The sequence below is a fragment of the Molothrus ater genome, unplaced genomic scaffold, assembly GCF_012460135.2.
Source record: "Molothrus ater isolate BHLD 08-10-18 breed brown headed cowbird unplaced genomic scaffold, BPBGC_Mater_1.1 matUn_MA653, whole genome shotgun sequence".
Taxonomy (NCBI): Eukaryota; Metazoa; Chordata; class Aves; order Passeriformes; family Icteridae; genus Molothrus; species Molothrus ater.
In genome coordinates, this window is record NW_023416814.1 from 1 (window position 1) to 20,761 (window position 20,761).

General features: G+C 57.8%; 1 protein-coding gene across 1 annotated transcript; it reads left to right on the forward strand.

Annotated features, from left to right (window-relative positions):
* The first annotated feature begins 8,199 nt into the window (after positions 1–8,199).
* Positions 8,200–18,913, forward strand: LOC118701407 (proline-rich protein 12-like). Its single transcript, XM_054518483.1, has 8 exons — positions 8,200–8,224; positions 9,580–10,032; positions 12,490–12,615; positions 12,687–12,784; positions 14,715–14,816; positions 14,980–15,006; positions 15,272–15,367; positions 16,222–18,913. Exons 1-8 carry the CDS (start codon positions 8,200–8,202, stop codon positions 16,360–16,362), a joined length of 1,068 nt encoding a protein of 355 aa, XP_054374458.1. The 3' UTR covers positions 16,363–18,913.
* Positions 18,914–20,761: the final 1,848 nt, after the last annotated feature.

Consider the following 20,761-nt stretch of genomic DNA (forward strand, 5'->3'; position numbering starts at 1 on the left):
GTTTCCCTCCCTTTTCTCCCTCACCTTTTCCTACCCTTTTCTACCCTCACATTTCCTGCCCTTTTCTGCCCTCAATTTCCTACCCTTTTCTACCCTCATATTCCTCTCCCTTTTTCTCCCCTCATGTCCCCACCATTTTCTCCCCTCACCTTTCCTACCCTTTTCTCCCCTCACCTTCCTACCCTTTTCTGCCCTCACCTTTCCTACCCTTTTCTCCTGTCACTTTTCCCTCCCTTTCTCCCTCACATTTCCCACCCTTTTCTCCCCTCATGTTTCCCTCCTTTTCTCCCTCACATTTCCCACCCTTTTATCCCCTCACATTTCCCTTTATTCCCCTCATCATAATCCCCCAAGGCTCCCCACTCACTGAAGAGGACGGCAGCCATGGTGTCCTTGTTCCGCTCTGTCAGGTGCCGCGCAGCAAGCCCTGGGCACAGAGCTCCATCAGCCCTGCTCCTCATCAACATGGCCGCCTCGGCCATCCCCTCAGCAGCCCGGGGCTGGAACCAGCCAAGGTGGGCCACCAAAGCCACCTGCGATGGCGGGGAGGGCCCAAGAGGGACCCCTGGGGACTGGGACTCACCATAGAACTGAGGGCCGCCTCTCGCAGCGGAGCCTGAGGGGCTCAGCAGGTAGCGCTGGCTGTCCAGCACAAATTGTTCAAGCCCTGCTGCCTCTCCTTGGCCAGCTGGAGAGAGGACAGAGGTGTGGGCATTTGTCAGAGCAGCCCCATGGCTCAGAGCCCTCCCTCATCCCAGGGCCACGGAGGGGACATGGAGGACATGGAGGAGGCTCCTGTTCTTGAGCCAGGGGCGAGGGTGCAGCTCCAGGCTTTGGGCCCACGTGCAGAGCTCACATCCCTCACATCCTCTCCCAGCCTGGGCTCATCCTCACCAAGCACTCGCCCATCTTCCATAGCTGCTCTTTCTGTGCCAGCTCCTTCAGCTCTTTCCACTTGAGGAGCTCAGCTACAGCACACAACGGCTTCCTTGGAGGCCTGGGGGACAAAAGCTGCGAGGTGGCACCAGGGCCTGTGGAAAGAGCCCAGGCCACAATGGCCGGGACCCCCGAGGGGCGTCAGTGACCATCTCTGGGCCACTGCTCAGACATCGGTACCTTGGCCACGCTGGGGGCCTGGTTCGCTCATGTGAAGGACAAGCTGGACCAGGGGCTTCCATGACTTTCTCCTCATGGCTTTCTTGTCCCTCCATGTGGTTTTGCCCAGCAGCTCTCTGAAGAGGGAGATGGAGCGCTCCAGCAGACACTCTTCCTCCTGGTTAGGGAGGAGGAAAGGTGAGCTTTGCACACAGCGGTTTCCTGCCCGCGGCCAGGAGGGGCTGAGATGAGGTTTCCTGCCCTTTTCTCCCCTTAAATTTCCTTCCTTTCTCTCCTCCCCCCCACATTTCCACTCTTTTCCCCCTCATGTTTCCCTTTTCCCCTCACCTTTCCTGCCTTTTTCCCTCACCTTTCCTGCTCTTTTCCCCCCCTCATGTTTCCCACCCTTTTCTCCTCTCACATTTCCCACCCTTCTTCCCCTCATGTTTCCCTCCCTTTTCTCCCCTGATGTTCCCACCATATTTTCCCCTCATGTTTTCTCCCTTTTCCCCCCTCACATTTCCCCACTTTTCCCCCCCCTCACATTTCCCTCCCTTTTCCCCTCACACTTCTCTCCCTTTATCTCCCGTCACATTTCCCTCCCTTTTTCTCCCCTCATCTTTCCCTCCCTTTTCTCCCCCTCACATTTCCTGCCCTTTTCTCCCCCTCACATTTCCTGCCCTTTTTTCCCTCACCTTTCCTGCCCTTTTCCGCTCACATTTCCCATCTTTTTCTCCCCTGACATTTCCCACCCTTTTCCCACATTTCCCTTTTCCCCCTTACCTTTCCTGCCCTTTTTCCCCCTCACGTTTCCCTCCCTTTTCTCCCCTCACATTCCCGCCTTTTTCCCCTCACATTTCCCACCCTTTCTCCCCTCACCTTCCCCACCATTTTGAGACCAAAGTCCATGCTCCAGGCTCCCAACCCAGAGCGGACAGAAGCCCAGCTGGGCTGCAAAGCCCAGAATCCATCCCGAGAGCCCAGGGGAGCAGGACCTGCTCCCAGTGCTGCTCCCAGGGCCCCTCTGCAGGCTCAGGCTCAGCCTTACCGCATCAAAGAGGCTGGAGAGCTGTGCACGGCCTTCAAAGCCATGCTGCTGGCCTCTTTCTTCTTCAGCTGCCCCAGAATGTTGTGCATGGTGCCCAGGGCCATCGCTGAAATTTCCCAAGACCAATGTCCCAGGAATTTCAGCATCTCGGGCAGGAGGCTTTTCATTGTTTTTGCCTGCGTACAAGACGGTTTCCATTCTGTGAGAATTTCTGGGCCTGCTCAGCTCCCAAAACAGCCACCAGGCCACATCATGGCAGGCAGGGCGTTCAGAGCAGTCACCCCAGCAGCTGACTCCCAGCCCAACCAAGCCACCATCTTCTCTGAGACCTCAGAGTCCAGGTGTCACATTCTGCCCCTGACAGATGCCTGCTCACCGTCTTGGCGCTCTCCGACAGCGTCTCCAGAGCCCTGAGCACCAGAGGGACCATTTCCATCTTTGGTGAACTCAGAAGGCTCAAGTTCTTGTAGAGTGGACTTTTTCCTTCCGCCAGCATGTTATCGTTGGCCAGCACCTGGGAAACAAGCAGCAGAGAGCTGGCAGGGCTCCCCTGGCACGGCTGAGGGCGAGGGCACGTGGGCTTTTCCCTGCGGACTCACGTATAAGAAGCGAGGCACGACTTCTGCTCCGCGGTGAAGATGTTGCCGTGCCAGATGTGGACTTGGACCTGCAGCTCCTTCAGAACCTTCTCCAGAGTCTGGCGCGCAGAGAACATGGCCGTCCACAGACCGACTTTGTCGCTGCAAGGCAGAGCGCTGTCAACATGGCTGCCTCGGCCACCACCGCCCTGCCTGGCCTTGGCGCGGCCTTGGGTCTGGCAGCCGCAATCTCCCCACGGGGGGAAAAAGCTCTCCAGGTGGTCAGGGCCAGTACCTGAAATCCGTGTGGGCCTCCAGAGCTGTCGTGATGACCTTGTCAGGCCAGTTATTCACCAGGAAGACAAGCAGGGAGTGAAAGCTGTCAGCGGTTGCTGTGTTTTTCTTGTTACAATACTGAAAGATGTGTCTCACAACCTTTGGCACCTGCAGGGAACACAGGTCACGGTGGTGTTGCTGTATCTTGGGCTGCCTGCCCATCCCTTTGTCAGGATTTAAATAATGCAGTTAACTCATCTCAAAGCACTGCCAAAGAAGGAAAATCTGACATAAAATAAGTCACCACACCAGGCACAGATGGCAAAAAGGTGTGTTAATTCCAGATCTGAACGGAGGTTTGGAATCAGCACCCTGGACAAAATGCCAGGGAAAAGCGCAGACAGCACAAGAGCAAGAGCAGGTGAGGCAGATCTGGCTAAGCTGCCTCGAGGTGGCTTCAGCAGCGTCCCTTTGAGAGGGAGGGAGGCAGGAACCTGACAGGGCTCAAGGGCAAAGCAATCCCGCCACAGGTCACTTACATCCGTCAGCCACATCTCAGGGCAATTCATGGCCTCCTCCAGAAACTCCCGGCCCATCCTTGTTCATGAGGTTGCAGCGTCCCAAGATCTCGATGGCCTCAAGGACGACTCCTGTCCTCTCATCTGGCCCGAGGTATCTCCCAAAGGCCTGGGGCAGGAAGGAAGGGAGCAGAGGTCAGTGCCAGCCAGTGCCCTTTTCATCCCTCATGTTTCCTGCCCTTTTCCCCCTCATGTCTCCCGGCCTTTTCTCCCTCACATTTCCCCCACTTTTCCCCCTTCTGTTTCCCCCACTTTTCCCCTTCATGTTTCCCCCACTTTTCCCCTTCATGTTTCCCGCCATTTTCTCCCTCACCTTTCCCGCCCTTTTCTCCCCTCACCTTTCCCGCCCTTTTCTCCCCTCACCTTTCCCGCCCTTTTCTCCCCTCACCTTTCCCGCCCTTTTCTCCCCTCACCTTTCCGCCCTTTTCTCCCCTCACATTCCCCATCATTTTCTCCCCTCACCTTCCCCACCATTTTGTGCCCTCACATTTCCCACCCTTTCCTCCTCCCATTTCCCGCCCACAATTTCTCACAATTCTCATTTCACCAGGGACATCCCCTCTGGTCCTGGGCCCCATTGCACACACAAATCCCCCTGCTGATGCCCCAGGTGAGAGCCCCAGCAAGGTGGGATGGCTCCATACCTGAACTTTGCAGGCGCTGGACGCGTTCACCCAGGAGGTGATCTCAGATTCCCAGTGTTCTGGGGGCTGGACACGACTCTCTGCCGTGTCACCTAAAAAGAGGTGATGGTGGCACCCACACCAAGAACAAGGGCCCATCACAAGGCCAAGGAGATAAAGAGGTGTATGTGGGGAATGCAGCCCACCACGGCTTCTCTTACATTTCTGCTCAGAGAGGATCGTCATGAGGGTGCAGAGAATTTCCACCACCGTTGAGATGCTTTCCTGTGGCTTGAACAACTTGAAAAACAGATGGCCCACCAGCTTCCCAGGGCTGGGATCTCGATCTGTCCTCTGGGAGCATCATCGCCCTCATCTTCATCATCCTGTCCTCTGGGAGCATCATCGCCCTCATGTTCATCATCCTGTCCTCTGGGAGCATCATCGTCCTCATCTTCATCATCCTGGGGCAAGCAGGGGAAGAGCAGAAGGGTTGAGGTGAGGTCTGAAGGCATTTGGGGGCTGTGGCTGTACCAGGACACAGGGATGGAGGGTGACCCGTCCTTACCTCCTTGCTGGCGATGACAGCCAGCAAATGGCTCACCAGCTTGATCCTGTCCATGACCCTCTCCTGCGCTGCTGCCACGTCAGAGAACAGGTAATCCAGCAGAACCTGCGGACAGAGAAGCTGCAGGTGAGAAGAAAAAGTTCTTTCTCCCTCGAGAAAGAACTTTTGCAGATAACAAGCTCTTAAATGTCAGTGCATGACTGATAAGAACTACAGCGTCCCATCGGGAGATGCTCCGCCCAGAGGGAGGAGCCGAGCATTTATAACCCAGAAGTTCTAAAACATCAGCACAGCTTTCTCCACCGGATTGCCCAGAAACAACAGCAGCTGCTTCTTCTTCCACTAGACCTCCAGAGGAAGAATAAATCCTTTTCTACAGCACCCCCTGCTCCAACAAAACCACACCTGACACTTCAGGAGGACTGCAGCCACAATTCCAATTGGACTGCTACCAACACAAGGTGTTAGGTTGAGTTCTGACTCTGTCAGCGTTGTTCTAGTGTACTGCATTGTTTATTTTATCCTTTTTTTTAAAGAACTATTATTCCTGCTCTTTTTTTTTTTTTTTTTTTTTTTTTTTTTTTTTTTTTTGCCTGAGTGCTCCTTAATTTAAAATTTATAGCAATTCGGAAAAGTAAAGAAAGTTTACAATCTCCATTTCAGGAGAAGCTTAGCAGGCTCCTGTCTTTCCAAACCAGGACACAAACAGCAGCAACACGGCTGCTCTCCTGAGGAGCACTTGCAGCGTCCCTCCAGGCTCCCTCTGCCCTCAAGCAAATCCTCCAGGGAGGCTCGTCCGGGACAAGACTGGACACAACCCTGAGCTCCTTCCCCTCCAGAGTGAGGAGCACCCGGAGCTGCTCCTTCCACCTTCCCCACAGCCCAGACCTCCAAGATGTTCTGCAGCATCTCGCAGCTTTTGGAGCGGGGAGCGTTGAGCACCATCACCTCCAGCATGGTGTCCATGGAGAGCAGGGCCTGCAAGGATGGCAGAGAGCGGGCGGCCGTGATGCTGCGGTCCCTCCCGCCCCAGGACGCTGATCTGAACTCGCAGTGGGAGGGGAGGGACGCGGGAACAGGACGCGTGCTGGTGCTGGAGCCCAGCAAGGGGTGAAGGAATGAGGGCTGGAAAGTGAAGCTGAGACTGGATCTTCAGTCCAGGAGCAGCCCAGAAGGACTGGGGGCTCCTCAAGTTCTCCCAGCACTCACCCGAGTACACAGGGCCTCTTCCTCGTCTGACATTGCCGAGCACGGGCGAAGGAAAAAGACGCTGTTGAAGCAGAGCCTTAAAATCTTTTTGGTGTCCAGCGCTGCCCCGATGGTGCTGCCGAGAGAGGAGGGGCCCGGTTGGACACTGGTGATGGGAGCGGCACCTCAAGGGTGCTGCGTTTTTCAATTCCCATTGAAAAATGGGAATTGGGAGGGGAAAAAGAGTGGGAAAAGTGAGAGGAAATAAAGGAGGGACGGGCAGGGTCTGAGGGCCCTTGGGTCGGTACCTCAGTCCAGCAAAGGCGAGCATGGCGAGGCGCGGCAGCCGATTGCAAGTCTCATCCCTGGGCTCCAAATTCAGCAGCGTCTGCAGGGCACAGCTGGGCTAGAACATGGCAGCTGCCACCAGAGCCACGTCCTGCCCCTCGCAGGATAACGAGGGTCCCTGCCCCCTCACCTGGATCATCTCCACCAGGTTGTATCTGCTGCAGAATTCAATCAGGTCCTCGCAGAAATCATGGCGCACGGCGTCCCTGCACAGGCTGGAGATGCTGTGGAGGAACTCCTCCTTCTGCTCCTCGTCCTGGAACTGGGGGGACAGGGGCAACGGGACAGCGTCAAGAGAGGACACTGAGAGCCCTGAGAGAGCAGAGCCAGCAGCAGGCGCAGCCACCATCCAACACTGGTACCTTGCTGGGGTCGGTGGCAAAAGCGTGGATGAACTCCACGGAACGCCGTGAATAAACAGGGATCCAGCTGTTATCTGAGAAAGAGGGAGAGAGGGGAGAGCTGCAGGGAGCGCTGTGGCGGGAGAGGGGAAGGAGCAGAAAATGGGTCCCCTTCGCTGCCGGGACCCAGCCCTGCCCAGTCCCTCAGGGCCCCTCACTCACTGAGATGCTCCACCATGGTCATCTCGATGGGCTCCTCTGCAGATCTTCTCTTTTTAGGAGCCTCCCCCTTCTCCCAGCCCGCCTTGGGCTGACTTGGAGGTGTCTCCTCCATTCCACAGGAGAATGGATGACTCTAAGGAAGGGGGGATAGATGGATGGGTCGGGTGAAAATCTGATGGGTTCGGGGCAAGTCGTGAGCTGTGCTCGCGGGTTTGCCGCCAGCTGCGCGCTCCCGTCCTGTCTGGTCGCTGTCCTGAGGGACACTGAGGGCTGGGGGCTGCCCTCACGCCAACAAGTCCTGGTGGCAGGGGAGGGTCCATTGTGACACCCCAGTGTTCCACACCTAACGTTCCATGTGCGGATCCCTCTTATATAATTCATTACATAGGGAAATAATTTCTTTTATATTACGTAGAGAATCATTTTATTCCTGGAGAGTAAGTTATTAAAAGCAGCAATGAAACGAAGGAAGGGTCCCGAGCTGTCAGAGGTTGAGGATGGCAAAAAAAGGCCAAGGGCTGTGAGGGCAGTGAGGGGGATGGACATGGAGACAGCCAGGAGGAGTGGAAGAATCAGGAGGAAATGCCAATTTTGGGGGGGAAAATGAGGGGAGAAAAAGGCAGGAGCAAAAAGGTGGGAAAGGGGAGGGGAAAAAATGTTGGGAAATGTGAGGGGAGAAAGGGTGGGAAAGGTGAGGGGAGAAAAGAGCAGGAAATGTGAGGGGGGAAAATGGGGGAAATGCGAGGGGAGAAAAGTGGGGGAAATGTGAGGGTAGAAGGCCATGAAACATGAGAGGAAAAAAGGTGGAAAATGTGAGGTAAAAAATGGGAAATGTGGGGGGAAATAGGGTGGGAAAAGTGAGAGGAAAAAATGGTGGGAAACGTGGGAAATGTGAGGGGGAAAAAAAGCAGAAAATGTGAGGTAAAAAAGAGGGAAATGTGAGGGAAAAAATGGTGGAAAAGTGAGAGGGAAAAATGGTGGGGAAGGTGAGAGGAGAAAAAAGTGGGAAATGTGAGGGGAGAAAACAGTGAGGGGAAAAAAGGCAGAAAATGTGAGGTAAAAAATGGGAAATGTTGTGGAATAAATGGTGGAAAAGTGAGAGGGAAGAGTGTTCAGAAGCGTGAGGGGTGAAAAGGGGGGGGAAACATGAGGAGAAAAAAGGCAGAAAATGTGAGGTTAAAAATGGGAAACCTGAGGGGAAAAGAGGTGGAAAACGTGAGGTAAAAAAGAAGAAGTGTGAGGGGAAAAAGGGTGGAAAAAGTGAGAGAAAAAATGGTGTGAAGTGTGAGGGGAGGAAAGGGCGGGAAAGGTGAGGGGAGAAAAGGGGGGGAAACATGAGGGGAAAAAAGGGCAGGAAGGGTAAGGGGGAGAGGCAGGAAATGTGAGAGGAAAAGGGGCAGAAAATGTGAGGGGGGAAAGTGAGAAATGTCAGGGGAAAAGGGCAGGAAACACGAGGGGACAAAAGGGCGGGAAATGTGAGGGGGGGAAAGGGAGAAAAAAAACGAGGAAAAAAGCCAGGAAATGTGAGGGGAAAGGCGTGAAGTGTGAGGGAAGAAAAGGGAAGGAAACGTGAGGGAGAAAATGGGGGGAAATGTGAGGGGGAAATGGGAAACATGAGGGGGAAAAGGGAGGGAAACATGAGGGGGAAAAGGGAGGGAAATGTGAGATCTTCTCCTCCCCAGTTCCCTCCCCTGTCCCCGGTGCAATCCCAGGCTCCCCATTCCCAGATCCCCCCCAGTTCCAAGTCACCCCCGTTCTCAAACATCCCCCAAATCCCAGACCCCAAATTCTCCCCAAATCCCAGGCGTCCCCCTGGGATCCCAAATCCCAGATTTTTTTACTCACTGGACCAAGTGCAAGAATTTCTAATTTTATTGAGCAAAGCAAAAAGGGAGCGAGGGGGGTCTGGGAGGGACCCAAAGCGGAAGTTGGTGGGAGACCCCAACCCCGGGGTGTCCGTGAGGGTCCAGGGGTGTCCAGAAGGTCCTGGTGGTTCCTCTGAGGTTCTCCTGGTGCCCCCGAGGTTCTGCTGAAGGTTCCTCTGGTCTGTGAGGGGTTCCAGGTATGCCTAAGGGGTTCCAGAGGTGCCTACAGGGTTCTTGAGGGTCCTACAAGGGTTTTTAGGCATCTCCAGGGTTCCATATGCACCTATGGGGTTCCAGAGGTGTCTACAGGTGTCTATGGGGTTCTAGAAGGGTCTATGGGGCTCTAGGGGTCTCTATGGGTTATTAGAGGTGCTTGGGGACACCTGTGGGCACACTTGGGGACTCCTGGGCACACACCTGGGGGCACCTGGGCACACCTGTGGGCACACCTGGACACACCTGGGGACACTTGTGGAGACCTGGGGGCACACCTGGGCACACCTGGGAGTACTTGGGGGCTCCTGGGGGAACACCTGTGGGTACCTGGGGACAGCTGGGCACACCTGTGGGCACACCTGGGTGCACTGGGCACACCCAAGGGACACCTGGGAGCATTTGGGGACACCTGAGACACTTGGGGTTCACCTGGGCACACTTGAGGACACACCTGGGCACACACCTGGGGACAGCTGGGCACACTTGTGGGCACATCTGGGGACACCTGTGGGTACTTGGGGACACCTGGGCACACCTGTGGGTACACCTGGGCACACCTGAGGGTACCTGGGGGCACCTGGGGCACACCTGTAGACACACCTGGGGACACCTGAGGGTACTTGGGGACACCTGGGGCACCTGGGCACACACCTGAGCACACCTGGGCACACCTGTGGGTACCTGGGGACACCTGGGGACACCTGTGGGCACACCTGGCCACACCCCCCTCTAACCCCTCCCCCTTTTTTTCCCCTCCCCCAGGAGACAAACCCACCCCAAACCCAGCGCCCCCAAACCCCCTCCCCCCCCCAAACCCGAGCCTGCAGAAAAACCCCAAAAATCGGAAAAACCCCCAAAAAACGAAAAACCCCAAAAAGCCGAGAAACCGCCCCGGAACGAGGCCGCCCCTCCCCCCCCCCGCGCCGGCCGCGGGGCCCCCCCGGGCCCCCCCCGGCCCCCCCAAGGCCAAACCGAAGCCCCCCAAGGTGAAGGCGGAGCCCCCCCCCAAAAAGAGGAAAAAGTGGCTCAAGGAGGCGGCGACGACGTCGGAGTCGGAATCCAGCGGGGACCCCCAGAGCGAGGAGGGTGAGAGCGGGGGGACCCCGAATTTGGGGAGGGGGAACCCGAAATTTGGGGGGGGGACCCTGAAATTTGGAGGGGGAAACCTGAAAATTGGGGGGGGACCCTGAAATTTGGAGGGGGAAACCTGAAATTTGGGGGGGGGGATGCTGAAATTTGGGGGGGAGGGGACCCAGAAATTTGGAGGAGGGAACCCGAAATTTGAGGGGGGGACCCCGAAATTTGGGTGGGGGGAACCTGAAATTTGGGGGGGGGACCTCGAAATTTGGAGGGGGAAACCTGAAATTTGGGCGGGGGGGATGCTGAAATTTGGGGGGGGGATGCCGAAATTTGGATGGGGGGGAACCCAAAATTTGGGGGGGGAACCTGAAATTTGGAGGGGGGGACCCAGAAATTTGGAGGACGGAACCCGAAATTTGGGTGGGGGGAACCTGAAATTTGGGGGGGGGGATGCTGAAATTTGGGGGGGGGAACCCGAAATTTGGGGGAGGGGACCCGAAATTGTGGTGGGGGACCCCGAAATTTGGGTGGGGGGGAACCTGAAATTTGGGGGGGGGACCCCGAAATTTGGGGGGAGGGGACCCAGAAATTTGGGGGGGAGGGGAACCCGAAATTTGGGGGGGGGACCCCAAAATTTGGGGGGAGGGGACCCAGAAATTTGGGGGGGGGACCCGAAATTTGGATGGGGGGGAACCCGAAATTTGTGGGGGGGAAACCCCAAAATTTGGGGAGAGAACCCAGAAATTTTGGGGGCGGGGAGGGGGGGGGGGGAAATCCTGGGATTTTGGAGAGGACCCCAAAATTTGGAGACAGGACCCCGAATTTGGGGGGCGAAGTCCAGGATTTGGGGAGGGAACCTGCTCTGCCTTAAATGGGCGTGGTTCCCTTAAAGGGTGTGGCTCTCAAAGGGGCGTGGCTCTCCCTTAAAGGGCCAGCGCTCCTTTATAACTGGGGTGTGTCCCTGAGTTGTGGGCGGGGTTTTCCCCTTTTTTGGGAGGTGGGCGTGTCCCTCCACCTCTCCCCTTAAAGGGCCAGCACTCCCCTAAAAGGGTGTGACTCTCAAAGGGGCGTGGCTCTCCCTTAAAGGGCCAGCGCTCTTTTATAACAGGGGCGTGTCTTCAACATGTGGGCGGGGTTTTCCCCCTATTTGGGAAGTGGGCGTGTCTTCCCTTAAAGGGGCCACGCTCCTTTATAACTGGGATGTGTCTCCAAATTGTGGGTGGGGTTTTCCCCCATTTTTGGGAGGTGGGTGTGTCCCTGTGCCCCTCCCCTTAAAGGGCCAGCGGTCCCTTAAAAGGGTGTGACTCTCAAAGGGGCGTGGCTCTCCCTTAAAGGGCCAGCACTCCTTTAGATCAGGGGCGTGTCTTCAACGTGTGGGTGGGGTTTTTCCCCTTTTTGGGAGGTGGGCGTGTCCCTCCACCTCTCCCCTTAAAGGGCCAGCACTCCCCTAAAAGGGTGTGACTCTCAAAGGGGCGTGGCTCTCCCTTAAAGGGGCATGGCTCTTCCTTAAAGGGCCAGCGCTCTTTTATAACAGGGGCGTGTCTTCAACGTGTGGGCGGGGTTTTCCCCCTATTTGGGAGGTGGGCGTGTCTTCCCTTAAAGGGGCCACGCTCCTTTATAACTGGGATGTGTCTCCAAATTGTGGGTGGGGTTTTCCCCCATTTTTGGGAGGTGGGTGTGTCCCTGTGCCTCTCCCTTAAAGGGCCAGCACTCCTTTAGAACAGGGGCGTGTCTTCAACGTGTGGGCGGGGTTTTTCCCCTTTTTGGGAGGTGGGCGTGTCCCCGTGCTCCTCCCCTTAAAAGGCCAGCGCTCCTTTAGAACAGGGGCGTGTTTCCAACTTGTGGGTGGGGTTTTTTCCTTTTTTGGTAGGTGGGCGTGTCTTCCCTTAAAGGGCCAGCACTCCTTTATAACTGGGATGTGTCTCCAAATTGTGGGTGGAGTTTTTCCCCTTTTGGGGGGTGGGCGTGTCCCCGTGCCCCTCCCCTTAAAGGGCCAGTGCTCCTTTCTAACAGGGGTGTCTCTCCAAGTTGTGGGCAGGGTTTTTTCCTTTTTTGGTAGGTGGGTGTGTCTTCCCTTAAAGGGCCAGCGCTCCCTTATAAGGGTGTGACTCTCAAAGGGGCGTGGCTCCCTTAAAGGGGCGTGGCTCTTAAAGGGCCAGCGCTCCTTTAGAACAGGGGTATGTCTCTGAGTTGTGGGTGGGGTTTTTCCCTTTTCTGGGAGGTGGGCGTGTCTTCCCTTAAAGGGCCAGTGCTCCTTTATAACAAGGGTGTATCTCCAAGTCGTGGGCGGGGATTTCTTCTCCTTTCCGAGGGGTGGGCGTGTCCCCGCGCCCCTCCCCTTAAAGGGCCAGCACGCCTTTAGAACAGGGTTGTGTTTCCAAATTGTGGGCGGGGTTTTTTCCCCTTTTTGGGGATGTGGGCGTGTCCCCGCGCCCCTCCCCTTAAAGGGGCCGTGTCCCGCAGAGCGGGCCCCGCCGGGGCGGGTGCTGAACACGCGGGCCATGAAGGAAATGTACCGGAGCTACGTGGAGATGTTGGTCAGCACCGCCCTGGACCCCGACATGATCCAGGCCCTGGAGGACACCAACGGTGAGCCCCGCCCCTCCCCCCCTCCCAGGGACCCCCCAAAAGCTGCCCCTGACCCCCCCGTGCCCCCCCAGATGAGCTGTACCTGCCCCCCATGCGCAAGATCGACGGCATCCTCAACGACCACAAGAAGAAAGTGCTCAAGAGGGTGAGCCTGAACCCCAGCCTGCAGGTGAGGGGGGCTGGGGGGTCCTGGGGGGCTTGGGGGAGGGTCCTGGGAGGGGATCTGGGGGGTTTGGGGGGGAATCTGTGGGGTCTGGGGGAGATTATGGCAGTGATCTGTGGGGTTTGGGCAGGGATCCGTGGGGTTTTGGGGGATCCTGGCAGGGATCTGTGGGGTTTGGGGAGGGATCTTGGAAAGGATCTGTGGGGTTTGGGGGGGATCTGTGGGGTTTGGGGAGGGATCTGTGGGGTTTTGGGGGTCCTGGCAGGGATCTGTGGGGTTTGGGGGGTCCTTGCAGGGATTTTTGGGGTTTGGGGGGGGATCTGTGGGGTTTGGGGGACCCCTGTGTGACCCCTGTGTGTCCCTGTGTGACCCCGTGTGACCCCTGTGTGACCCCTGTATGACCCCGTGGTGACCCCGTGTGACCCTGTGTGACCCCCGTGGTGACCCTGTGTGACCCCGTGGTGACCCTGTGTGACCCCTGTATGACCCTGTGTGTCCCTGTATAACCCCTTGGTGACCCCTGTATGACCCTGTGTGACCCCGTGGTGACCCCTGTATGACCCTGTATGACCCCTGTGTGTCCCTGTGTGACCCCGTGTGACCCCGTGTGACCCTGTGTGACCCCGTGGTGACCCCGTGTGACCCTGTGTGACCCCGTGGTGACCCCGTGGTGACCCCTGTGTGACCCCGTGGTGACCCCTGTATGACCCTGTATGACCCCTGTGTGTCCCTGTGTGACCCCTGTGTGACCCCGTGGTGACCCCTGTGTGACCCTGTATGACCCTGTGTGACCCCTGTGTGACCCCGTGGTGACCCCTATGTGACCCTGTATGACCCCTGTGTGACCCTGTATGACCCCTGTGTGTCCCTGTATGACCCCGTGGTGACCCCTGTGTGTCCCTGTGTGACCCCGTGTGACCCCGTGTGACCCTGTGTGACCCCGTGGTGACCCCGTGTGACCTTGTGTGACCCCGTGGTGACCCCTGTGTGACCCCTGTATGACCCCATGGTGACCCCGTGTGACCCTGTGTGTCCCTGTGTGTCCCTGTATGACCCCGTGGTGACCCCTGGGTGACCCCGTGGTGACCCCTGTGTGTCCCTGTATGACCCCGTGGTGACCCCTGTGTGACCCTGTGTGACCCCGTGGTGACCCCTGTGTGACCCCTGTGTGACCCTGTATGACCCCGTGGTGACCCCTGTGTGACCCCTGTATGACCCCATGGTGACCCCGTGTGACCCTGTGTGACCCTGTGTGTCCCTGTGTGACCCCGTGGTGACCCCTGTGTGACCCCGTGGTGACCCCGTGGTGACCCTGTATGACCCCATGGTGACCCCTGTGTGACCCCGTGGTGACCCCGTGTGACCCTGTGTGACCCTGTGTGACCCCTGTGTGACCCCTGTGTGACCCTGTATGACCCCGTGGTGACCCCTGTGTGACCCCTGTATGACCCCATGGTGACCCCGTGTGACCCTGTGTGACCCTGTGTGTCCCTGTGTGACCCCGTGGTGACCCCTGTGTGACCCTGTGTGACCCCGTGGTGACCCTGTGTGACCCTGTGTGACCCTGTATGACCCCGTGGTGACCCCTGTATGACCCCGTGGTGACCCCGTGGTGACCCCTGGGTGACCCCGTGGTGACCCCGTGTGACCCCGTGTGACCCCTGTATGACCCTGTGTGTCCCTGTGTGACCCTGTATGACCCCGTGGTGACCCCTGTATGACCCTGTGTGACCCCTGTGTGACCCCTGTGTGTCCCTGTGTGACCCCGTGGTGACCCCTGTGTGACCCCGTGTGACCCTGTATGACCCCGTGGTGACCCCTGTATGACCCTGTGTGTCCCTGTATGACCCCGTGGTGACCCCTGTGTGACCCCTGTATGACCCCGTGTGACCCCGTGTGACCCCTGTGTGACCCCGTGTGACCCCGTGGCTGGCAGGAGGCCCTGCACACGTTCCCCCAGCTGCACGCGGAGCCCGGCGAGTCCCTGGTGCGCCTGCGCCCGGGCGGGGACCCCTACAACCGCAAAACGCTCAGCAAGGTCAAGAGGAGCGTGGGGCAAACCCCAGGTACGGGATTGGGGGTCCTAAATGGGGTTTGGGGGGTCCCAGGTGAGGTTTGGGGGGTCCCAGGTGAGTTTTGGGGGGTCCTAAATGGGGTTTGGGGGGTCCATGGGATCCCTACACCCCAAAACGCTCAGCAAGGTCAAGAGGAGCGTGGGCAAACCCCAGGTACGGGGCCATGGGGTACCTGAGGGCTCCCAGGTGGGTTTGGGGGTCCCCAGCTGTGTCTGGGGGTCCCAGGAGATCCCCAGGTGGCTTTGGGGGGGTCCCAGGATGATCCCCAGGTGGGTTTGAGGGGCCTCAGGTGGGTTTGAGGGATCCCCACGTGGGTTTGGGATCCCCAGGTGGGTCTGGGGGTCCTGGGGGGTCCCCAGGTGGGGTCTGGGGGGTCTCAGGTGGCTCTGGGGGTCCCTGAGCTCCGCTGTCCCCGCAGGAGTTCAAGGTGGAGGTGGAGAAGTCGTTCCTGTACACGCTGTACCACTCCCTGCACCACTACAAATACCACACCTTCCTGCGCTGCAAGGACGAGGTGAGGGCACCTGGGGACACCTGGGGGACACCTGGGACACCTGGGACACCTGGGACACCTGGGGGACACCCCCTTGTCACCTGTGACACCCCCTTGTCACCTGGGCCACCCTTCTGTCCCCATGTCCCCCACACCTTCCTGCGCTGCAAGGACGAGGTGAGGGCACCTGGGGACACCTGGGGACACCTGGGACGCCTGGGGGACACCTGGGACACCTGGGGGACACCTGGGCCATCCCCTGTCACCTGGGCCACCCCTCTGATCCCCCACATCACTTCTCTGTCCCCTCACCCTGGCCACCCCACTGACCCCTCCCCATCCCTCTGACCCCTCCCCACCCCTCTGTCCCCTCCCGGCCCCTCTGTCCCCTCCCCGCTGACCGTTCCCTGTCCGTCTGTCCCCTCCCTGCTGCCCATTCCCTGTCCCACTGACCGTTCCCTGTCCGTCTGTCCCTTCCCCACTGACCGTTCCCTGTCCGTGTGTCCTTTCCCTGCTGACCATTCCCTGTCCGTCTGTCCCTCCCCGCTGACCGTTCCCTGTCCGTGTGTCCCCTCCCCGCTGACCATTCCCTGTCCGTGTGTCCCCTCCCCGCTGACTGTTCCCTGTCCGTCTGTCCCTTCCCCGCTGACCGTTCCCTGTCCGTCTGTCCCCTCCCTGCTGCCCATTCCCTGTCCGTCTGTCCCCTCCCCGCTGACCGTTCCCTGTCCGTCTGTCCCCTCCTCGCTGACCATTCCCCTGTCCGTGTGTCCCCTCCCCGCTGACCGTTCCCTGTCCGTGTGTCCCCTCCCTGCTGACCGTTCCCTGTCCGTCTGTCCCCTCCCCGCTGACCGTCCCCTGTCCGTGTGTCCCCGCAGACGACGGCCATCGAGGGCCGCGCCGAGGACCTGGGCCAGGAGGAGGTGGTGCAGCGCTGCATGCGCAACCAGCCCTGGCTCGAGCGCCTCTTCGACTCCTTCAGCGACCTCCTGGCCCAGGCGCGCGCCAAGTGCGCCTGAACCCCCCCCCGGAAACGGGGATCCCCCCCCCCGGCCCCCCAAAAAACCGGGGTGACACCCCCGGGATGGAGAGGGGACAAGCCCGGGAGCAAGGACTGAACCTCCCGCCACGGGGATGGACGGACGGACGGACGGATGGAGCTGCCGGGATGGGGACACCTGGACCCCCCCCCCCGCCACAGTGGGACACCCCAAAATACGGGGGACCCCCCCCCAAAATGGGGACAAACCGCCTAAAAGATGGGGACCCCCCCCTTCCCCAAAAACGGGGTGACAGCCCCGGGATGGAGGGGGGACAAGGACGGAACCTCCCGCCATGGGGACGGAGCTGCCGGGACGGGGACACCAATGTGGGGGAGACCCCCAGCAAAATACGAGGACCCCCCCCCCCCCCTCCCAAAAACGGGGTTCCCCCTAAAAATGGGGGGACCCCCCCAAAAGATGGGGGATTGCCCCCAAAAATGGGGTGAGAGCCGCAGAACAGCAGCGGGGACAAGGACTGACCCTCGTGCCGTGGGGACACCAGTGTGGGGGAGACACCCCCCCCTTCCCCAGTGGGGCGCCCCAAAATACGAGGAGCCCCCCCCTAAAATATAGGGACCCCCCAGGATATGGGGACCACCCCCAAAATTTGAGAACTTCCCCAGAATCGGAGATCCCCACCCACAAAAATGGGGTGACACCCCCAGAATGGCAGAGGGGACAAGGTCTGCACCTCCCACCCTGGGGACACCAATGTGGAAGGGGCGCCCCAAAAATATGGGGGGACCGCCCCCCCAAAAAACGTGCACCCCAAAATATTGGGGGACCGCCCCCCCAAAAAAATTGCACCCCAAAATATGGGGGGACCGCCCCCCCCAAAAAATTGGGACCATCCCCAAAGCCCCTCAAAATGGGAAAATGAGGGGGGGGGGTTTGGGATAAGGATTGAAGCTCCTGGGATGGGAGTGGGGACACACCTGAGACCCCCCCCACCCACCAGGGCACCCCAAAATTCGGGGGGGGGGTCCCCAAAAATGGGAGGGGGGCACGCCCAGGATTTGGGGGATCCCCTGGGGGTGGGACGGCGCTTCAAAAATGAGGACACCCCAAAAACGGGGACAGCTCTGGGGGAACCCCGACCCCCCCCAGGAGACAACGACCCCCCCCCCAAAATTGGGGGACACCTCCCCCCACGAGCTGCACCCCAAAAATGGTGACGATCTCCCCCCCCCCCCCTTTGAGGACAGCCCTCCCCCCAAAATTGGGGCACCCCCTTTTTAGGGACCCCCCCCCCCCCCAAAATCACCCAGCAGGGTCCGTGTGTCCCCCTCCCCCTTTTTCTCTGGGGTGGGGGGGCACAGATACAGGGACCCCCCCCCCCAAAAGAACAAAAAAGAGGTGTCCCCACCCCCACCCGAAACGGGGGGTCCCCCAAAAAACGCCCCCCCCGGCGGAGCCCCCCTATTTATATATATGTATAAATGTCTATTAGCAGCCCCCTCTCTCCGCCCGGGGGGGGCCCCAAGTTTGGAGGGGGTCCCTAATTTTTGGGGGGGGGGGGGCGCCCCAACATCGGTGTCCCCTTGGGCTCCCCCAAAATCCCAGGCAGCCAACAGGGTTTTTTTGGGGTGGGGTGGGGGGGTCCCCCAAAATTTGCCCCCCCCCCTCCCTCCGCCCTTTCGGGACCACCCCTCACCCCCCCCCCCTCGAGGGGAAGCTGTACATAAATTTAGGGGGGGGGGGGCTCATGGGGGGGGTCCAAAATTGGGGGGGGGGGCCCTGCCAAGGGATGGGGAGGGGTCCCCAAAATCACCATCAGCCCCCCCCAACCCCCCCTGCCGAGCTATTTATTGCCAAGTTACCCCCCCCCCCCCGGATGAATTTGGGGGGGGTTAAAAGGGAGGGGACACCCCCCTACCCACCCCTCCCCCCCCCCCCCCGGGATTTTGGGGGGTGCGGGGACCCCCCCTTATCCCCCCCCCCCCACCCGGGATTTTGGGGAGGGGGGGCTGTAAATAGTGTATATGGTCAAAGTCTCTATGTATCATATTGTATTTGCCCCCCCACCCCCCCCGGGGGTCGCATTTGCCCCCCCCCGGGGCAGTTCCCCCCCCCCCTCCCCCCCGGGGCATTTATACCCCCCCAGGGGTACATTTACCCCCCCCCTCCCCCTCCTGTCCAAAATTTGCCCCCCCTGGGTGGGGTCAAATCTCCCCCTCCCCAGGTGTCCAACACACAACCCCTCCCCCACCGTGGGGGGCTTATTTCCTCCCCTCCCCCTCCCAATTTGGGGGGGGGGGGGGCTTCTCTCCTTTCCCCCCCCCTCCCCCTCCACCCTGTCCCCATTTTTTTGTTCATTTCGGGGTTTTTTTTAATTATTATTATTATTATTATTATATATATTGGGGCCCCTCCCCCCCACTCCTTCCCCCCTTTCCCTCCCCCCCCCGCGGGGTTTTTGGGGGGGTGGGGGGGGGGGGTTTGAGGGGCCCCCCCCGGTACCCCCCCCATTTTCTACGGTGTATCGTGACGGGCGTGTCGTGGGTGTTGCCGAGACCTTTTTATCGTTCCCGAGGCTCCGCGAGTTTTTTTGGGGTGAAAAAAGGGGAATTTGGGGAGGCGGGGGATGGGGAGGGTCACGATTTTGGGCGGGGGGGGGGGGGGAGGTCACACAATTTGGGGGGGTGGGGGTCAGATCTGTGGGAGTCACTCAACTGTGGTTTGAGGGTCCCATAATGGGGGGGGTCCCATTTTTGGGGTGGGATGTCAGATTTTAGGGTTCACCATTTGGGGAGATTGTGAAAATAGAGTTCAGATTTTGGGGGGGTTGTGTGAGTTTTGGGGGGGCTCAGTCTCGGGGTTGAATTTTTTTGGGGGAGGTCGCACAATTTGGGGGAGTCTCTTGATTAGGGGATGGGGGTCTGAGATTCCCAAAATACAAATACACACCCAAGCAGGACCCCCCAAATTCCCACAGAATCCCCTGCAAGGATTTGCTGTGGCCATGGCAGCTTTAAGGAATCCAAGCACTCCAGGGCTCTCTTTCAATCATTTTCCTCACAATTCTCCCTTCTTTACTCACATTTCCCACCCTTTTCCCCTCAAGTTTCCCACCATTTTTCCTCTCATGCTTCCCACCCTTCTGTCCCTTCACATTTCCCATCATTTTTGGCCTCATGGTGTCTGCATTTTTTTCTCTTTCTCTTTTACACCCATTGTTCCTCCTGTTTCCTGTCTTTTTCCCCTCATGTTCCCTTTTCTCCCTTCACATTTCCCACCATTTCTCCCCTTCTCTTTCATCCCTTTTCATCCTCTCATTTCCCATCCTTTTCCCTCAGGTTTATTGTCCTTTTTGCCTTCAGTTTGCTGCCTTTTCTCCCCTCACATTTCCTCCCTTTTCTCCCCTCACGTTTCCTCCCTTTTCTCCCCTCACGTTTCCCGCCCTTTTTCCCCTCACATTTCCTTCCCCTTCTCCCCTCACATTTCCCACCATTTCTCCCCTTCTGTTTCAAACGTTTCCTTCCTTTCCTTTCCCTCCTTTTCACTCCACTTTATTCTCCTTTTTCCCTCCCATTTCCCACCTTTCTTTCCCCTCCCATTTCCTCCCTTTTCTCCCCTCACGTTTCCCGCTCTTTTTCCCCTCACGTTTCCTTCCACTTTCTCCCTCATTTTTCCCCATTTCTCCCCTTCTGTTTCATACCTTTTCATCCTCTCATTTCCCGTCCTTTTTGCTCAAGTTTATTGTCCTTTTTGCTTTCCGTTTGCTGCCTTTTCTCCCCTCACATTTCCCCCCTTTTCTCCCCTCACATTTCCCCCCTTTTCTCCCCTCACATTTCCCGCCCTTTTCTCCCCTCACATTTCCCGCCCTTTTCTCCCCTCACATTTCCCGCCCTTTTCTCCCCTCACATTTCCCACCATTTTCTCCCCTCACTTTTCCCACCCACAATTCTCACTTTTCCCCCCACCAAGTTCCTCTGCAAGCTTTAGCGTAATTGCTTCCAAATTCTTTCAAAAATGGTGAACTTTATCCATAGGTAGAGCTACCTCTATGGTGCAGTCATTATCAACTCTGTAGTCAATTTAAGTAAGCTCGTTATTTCGTTTAAAAAGATAATAGATATCAAACTAATATATATAATAGACATTAACAATATTTATTTAATGTATTCATAATACATATTCCTAATGTATATATTTTCCTAAAATACCTAATACATATTAATAATATATATATGTTACTAATATATACACATTAGTAACATATATATATATATAATTTATCTACTTTGTTTACTTATATAAATGCTATCTATAAAGTAATTAATTTTAAAGAATTATAGGGGCTTCAGAGCGGTCTGTGGCTGGGCTTGGATCCAACCACACCGACTCCTTCCCGAGGATTTCAGAGAGCCAGGTC

Bases quoted from the DNA above. Each gene is read 5' to 3' on its own strand.
- LOC118701407 (XM_054518483.1), top strand. From the start codon at position 8,200: ATGAGGGGAAAAAAGGGCAGGAAGG. The intron at 14,817-14,979 runs GTCAAGAGGAGC...ACGCTCAGCAAG, and splicing joins ACCGCAAAACGCTCAGCAAG to GTCAAGAGGAGCGTGGGCAA. The intron at 15,368-16,221 runs GTGAGGGCACCT...GTGTCCCCGCAG, and splicing joins TCCTGCGCTGCAAGGACGAG to ACGACGGCCATCGAGGGCCG.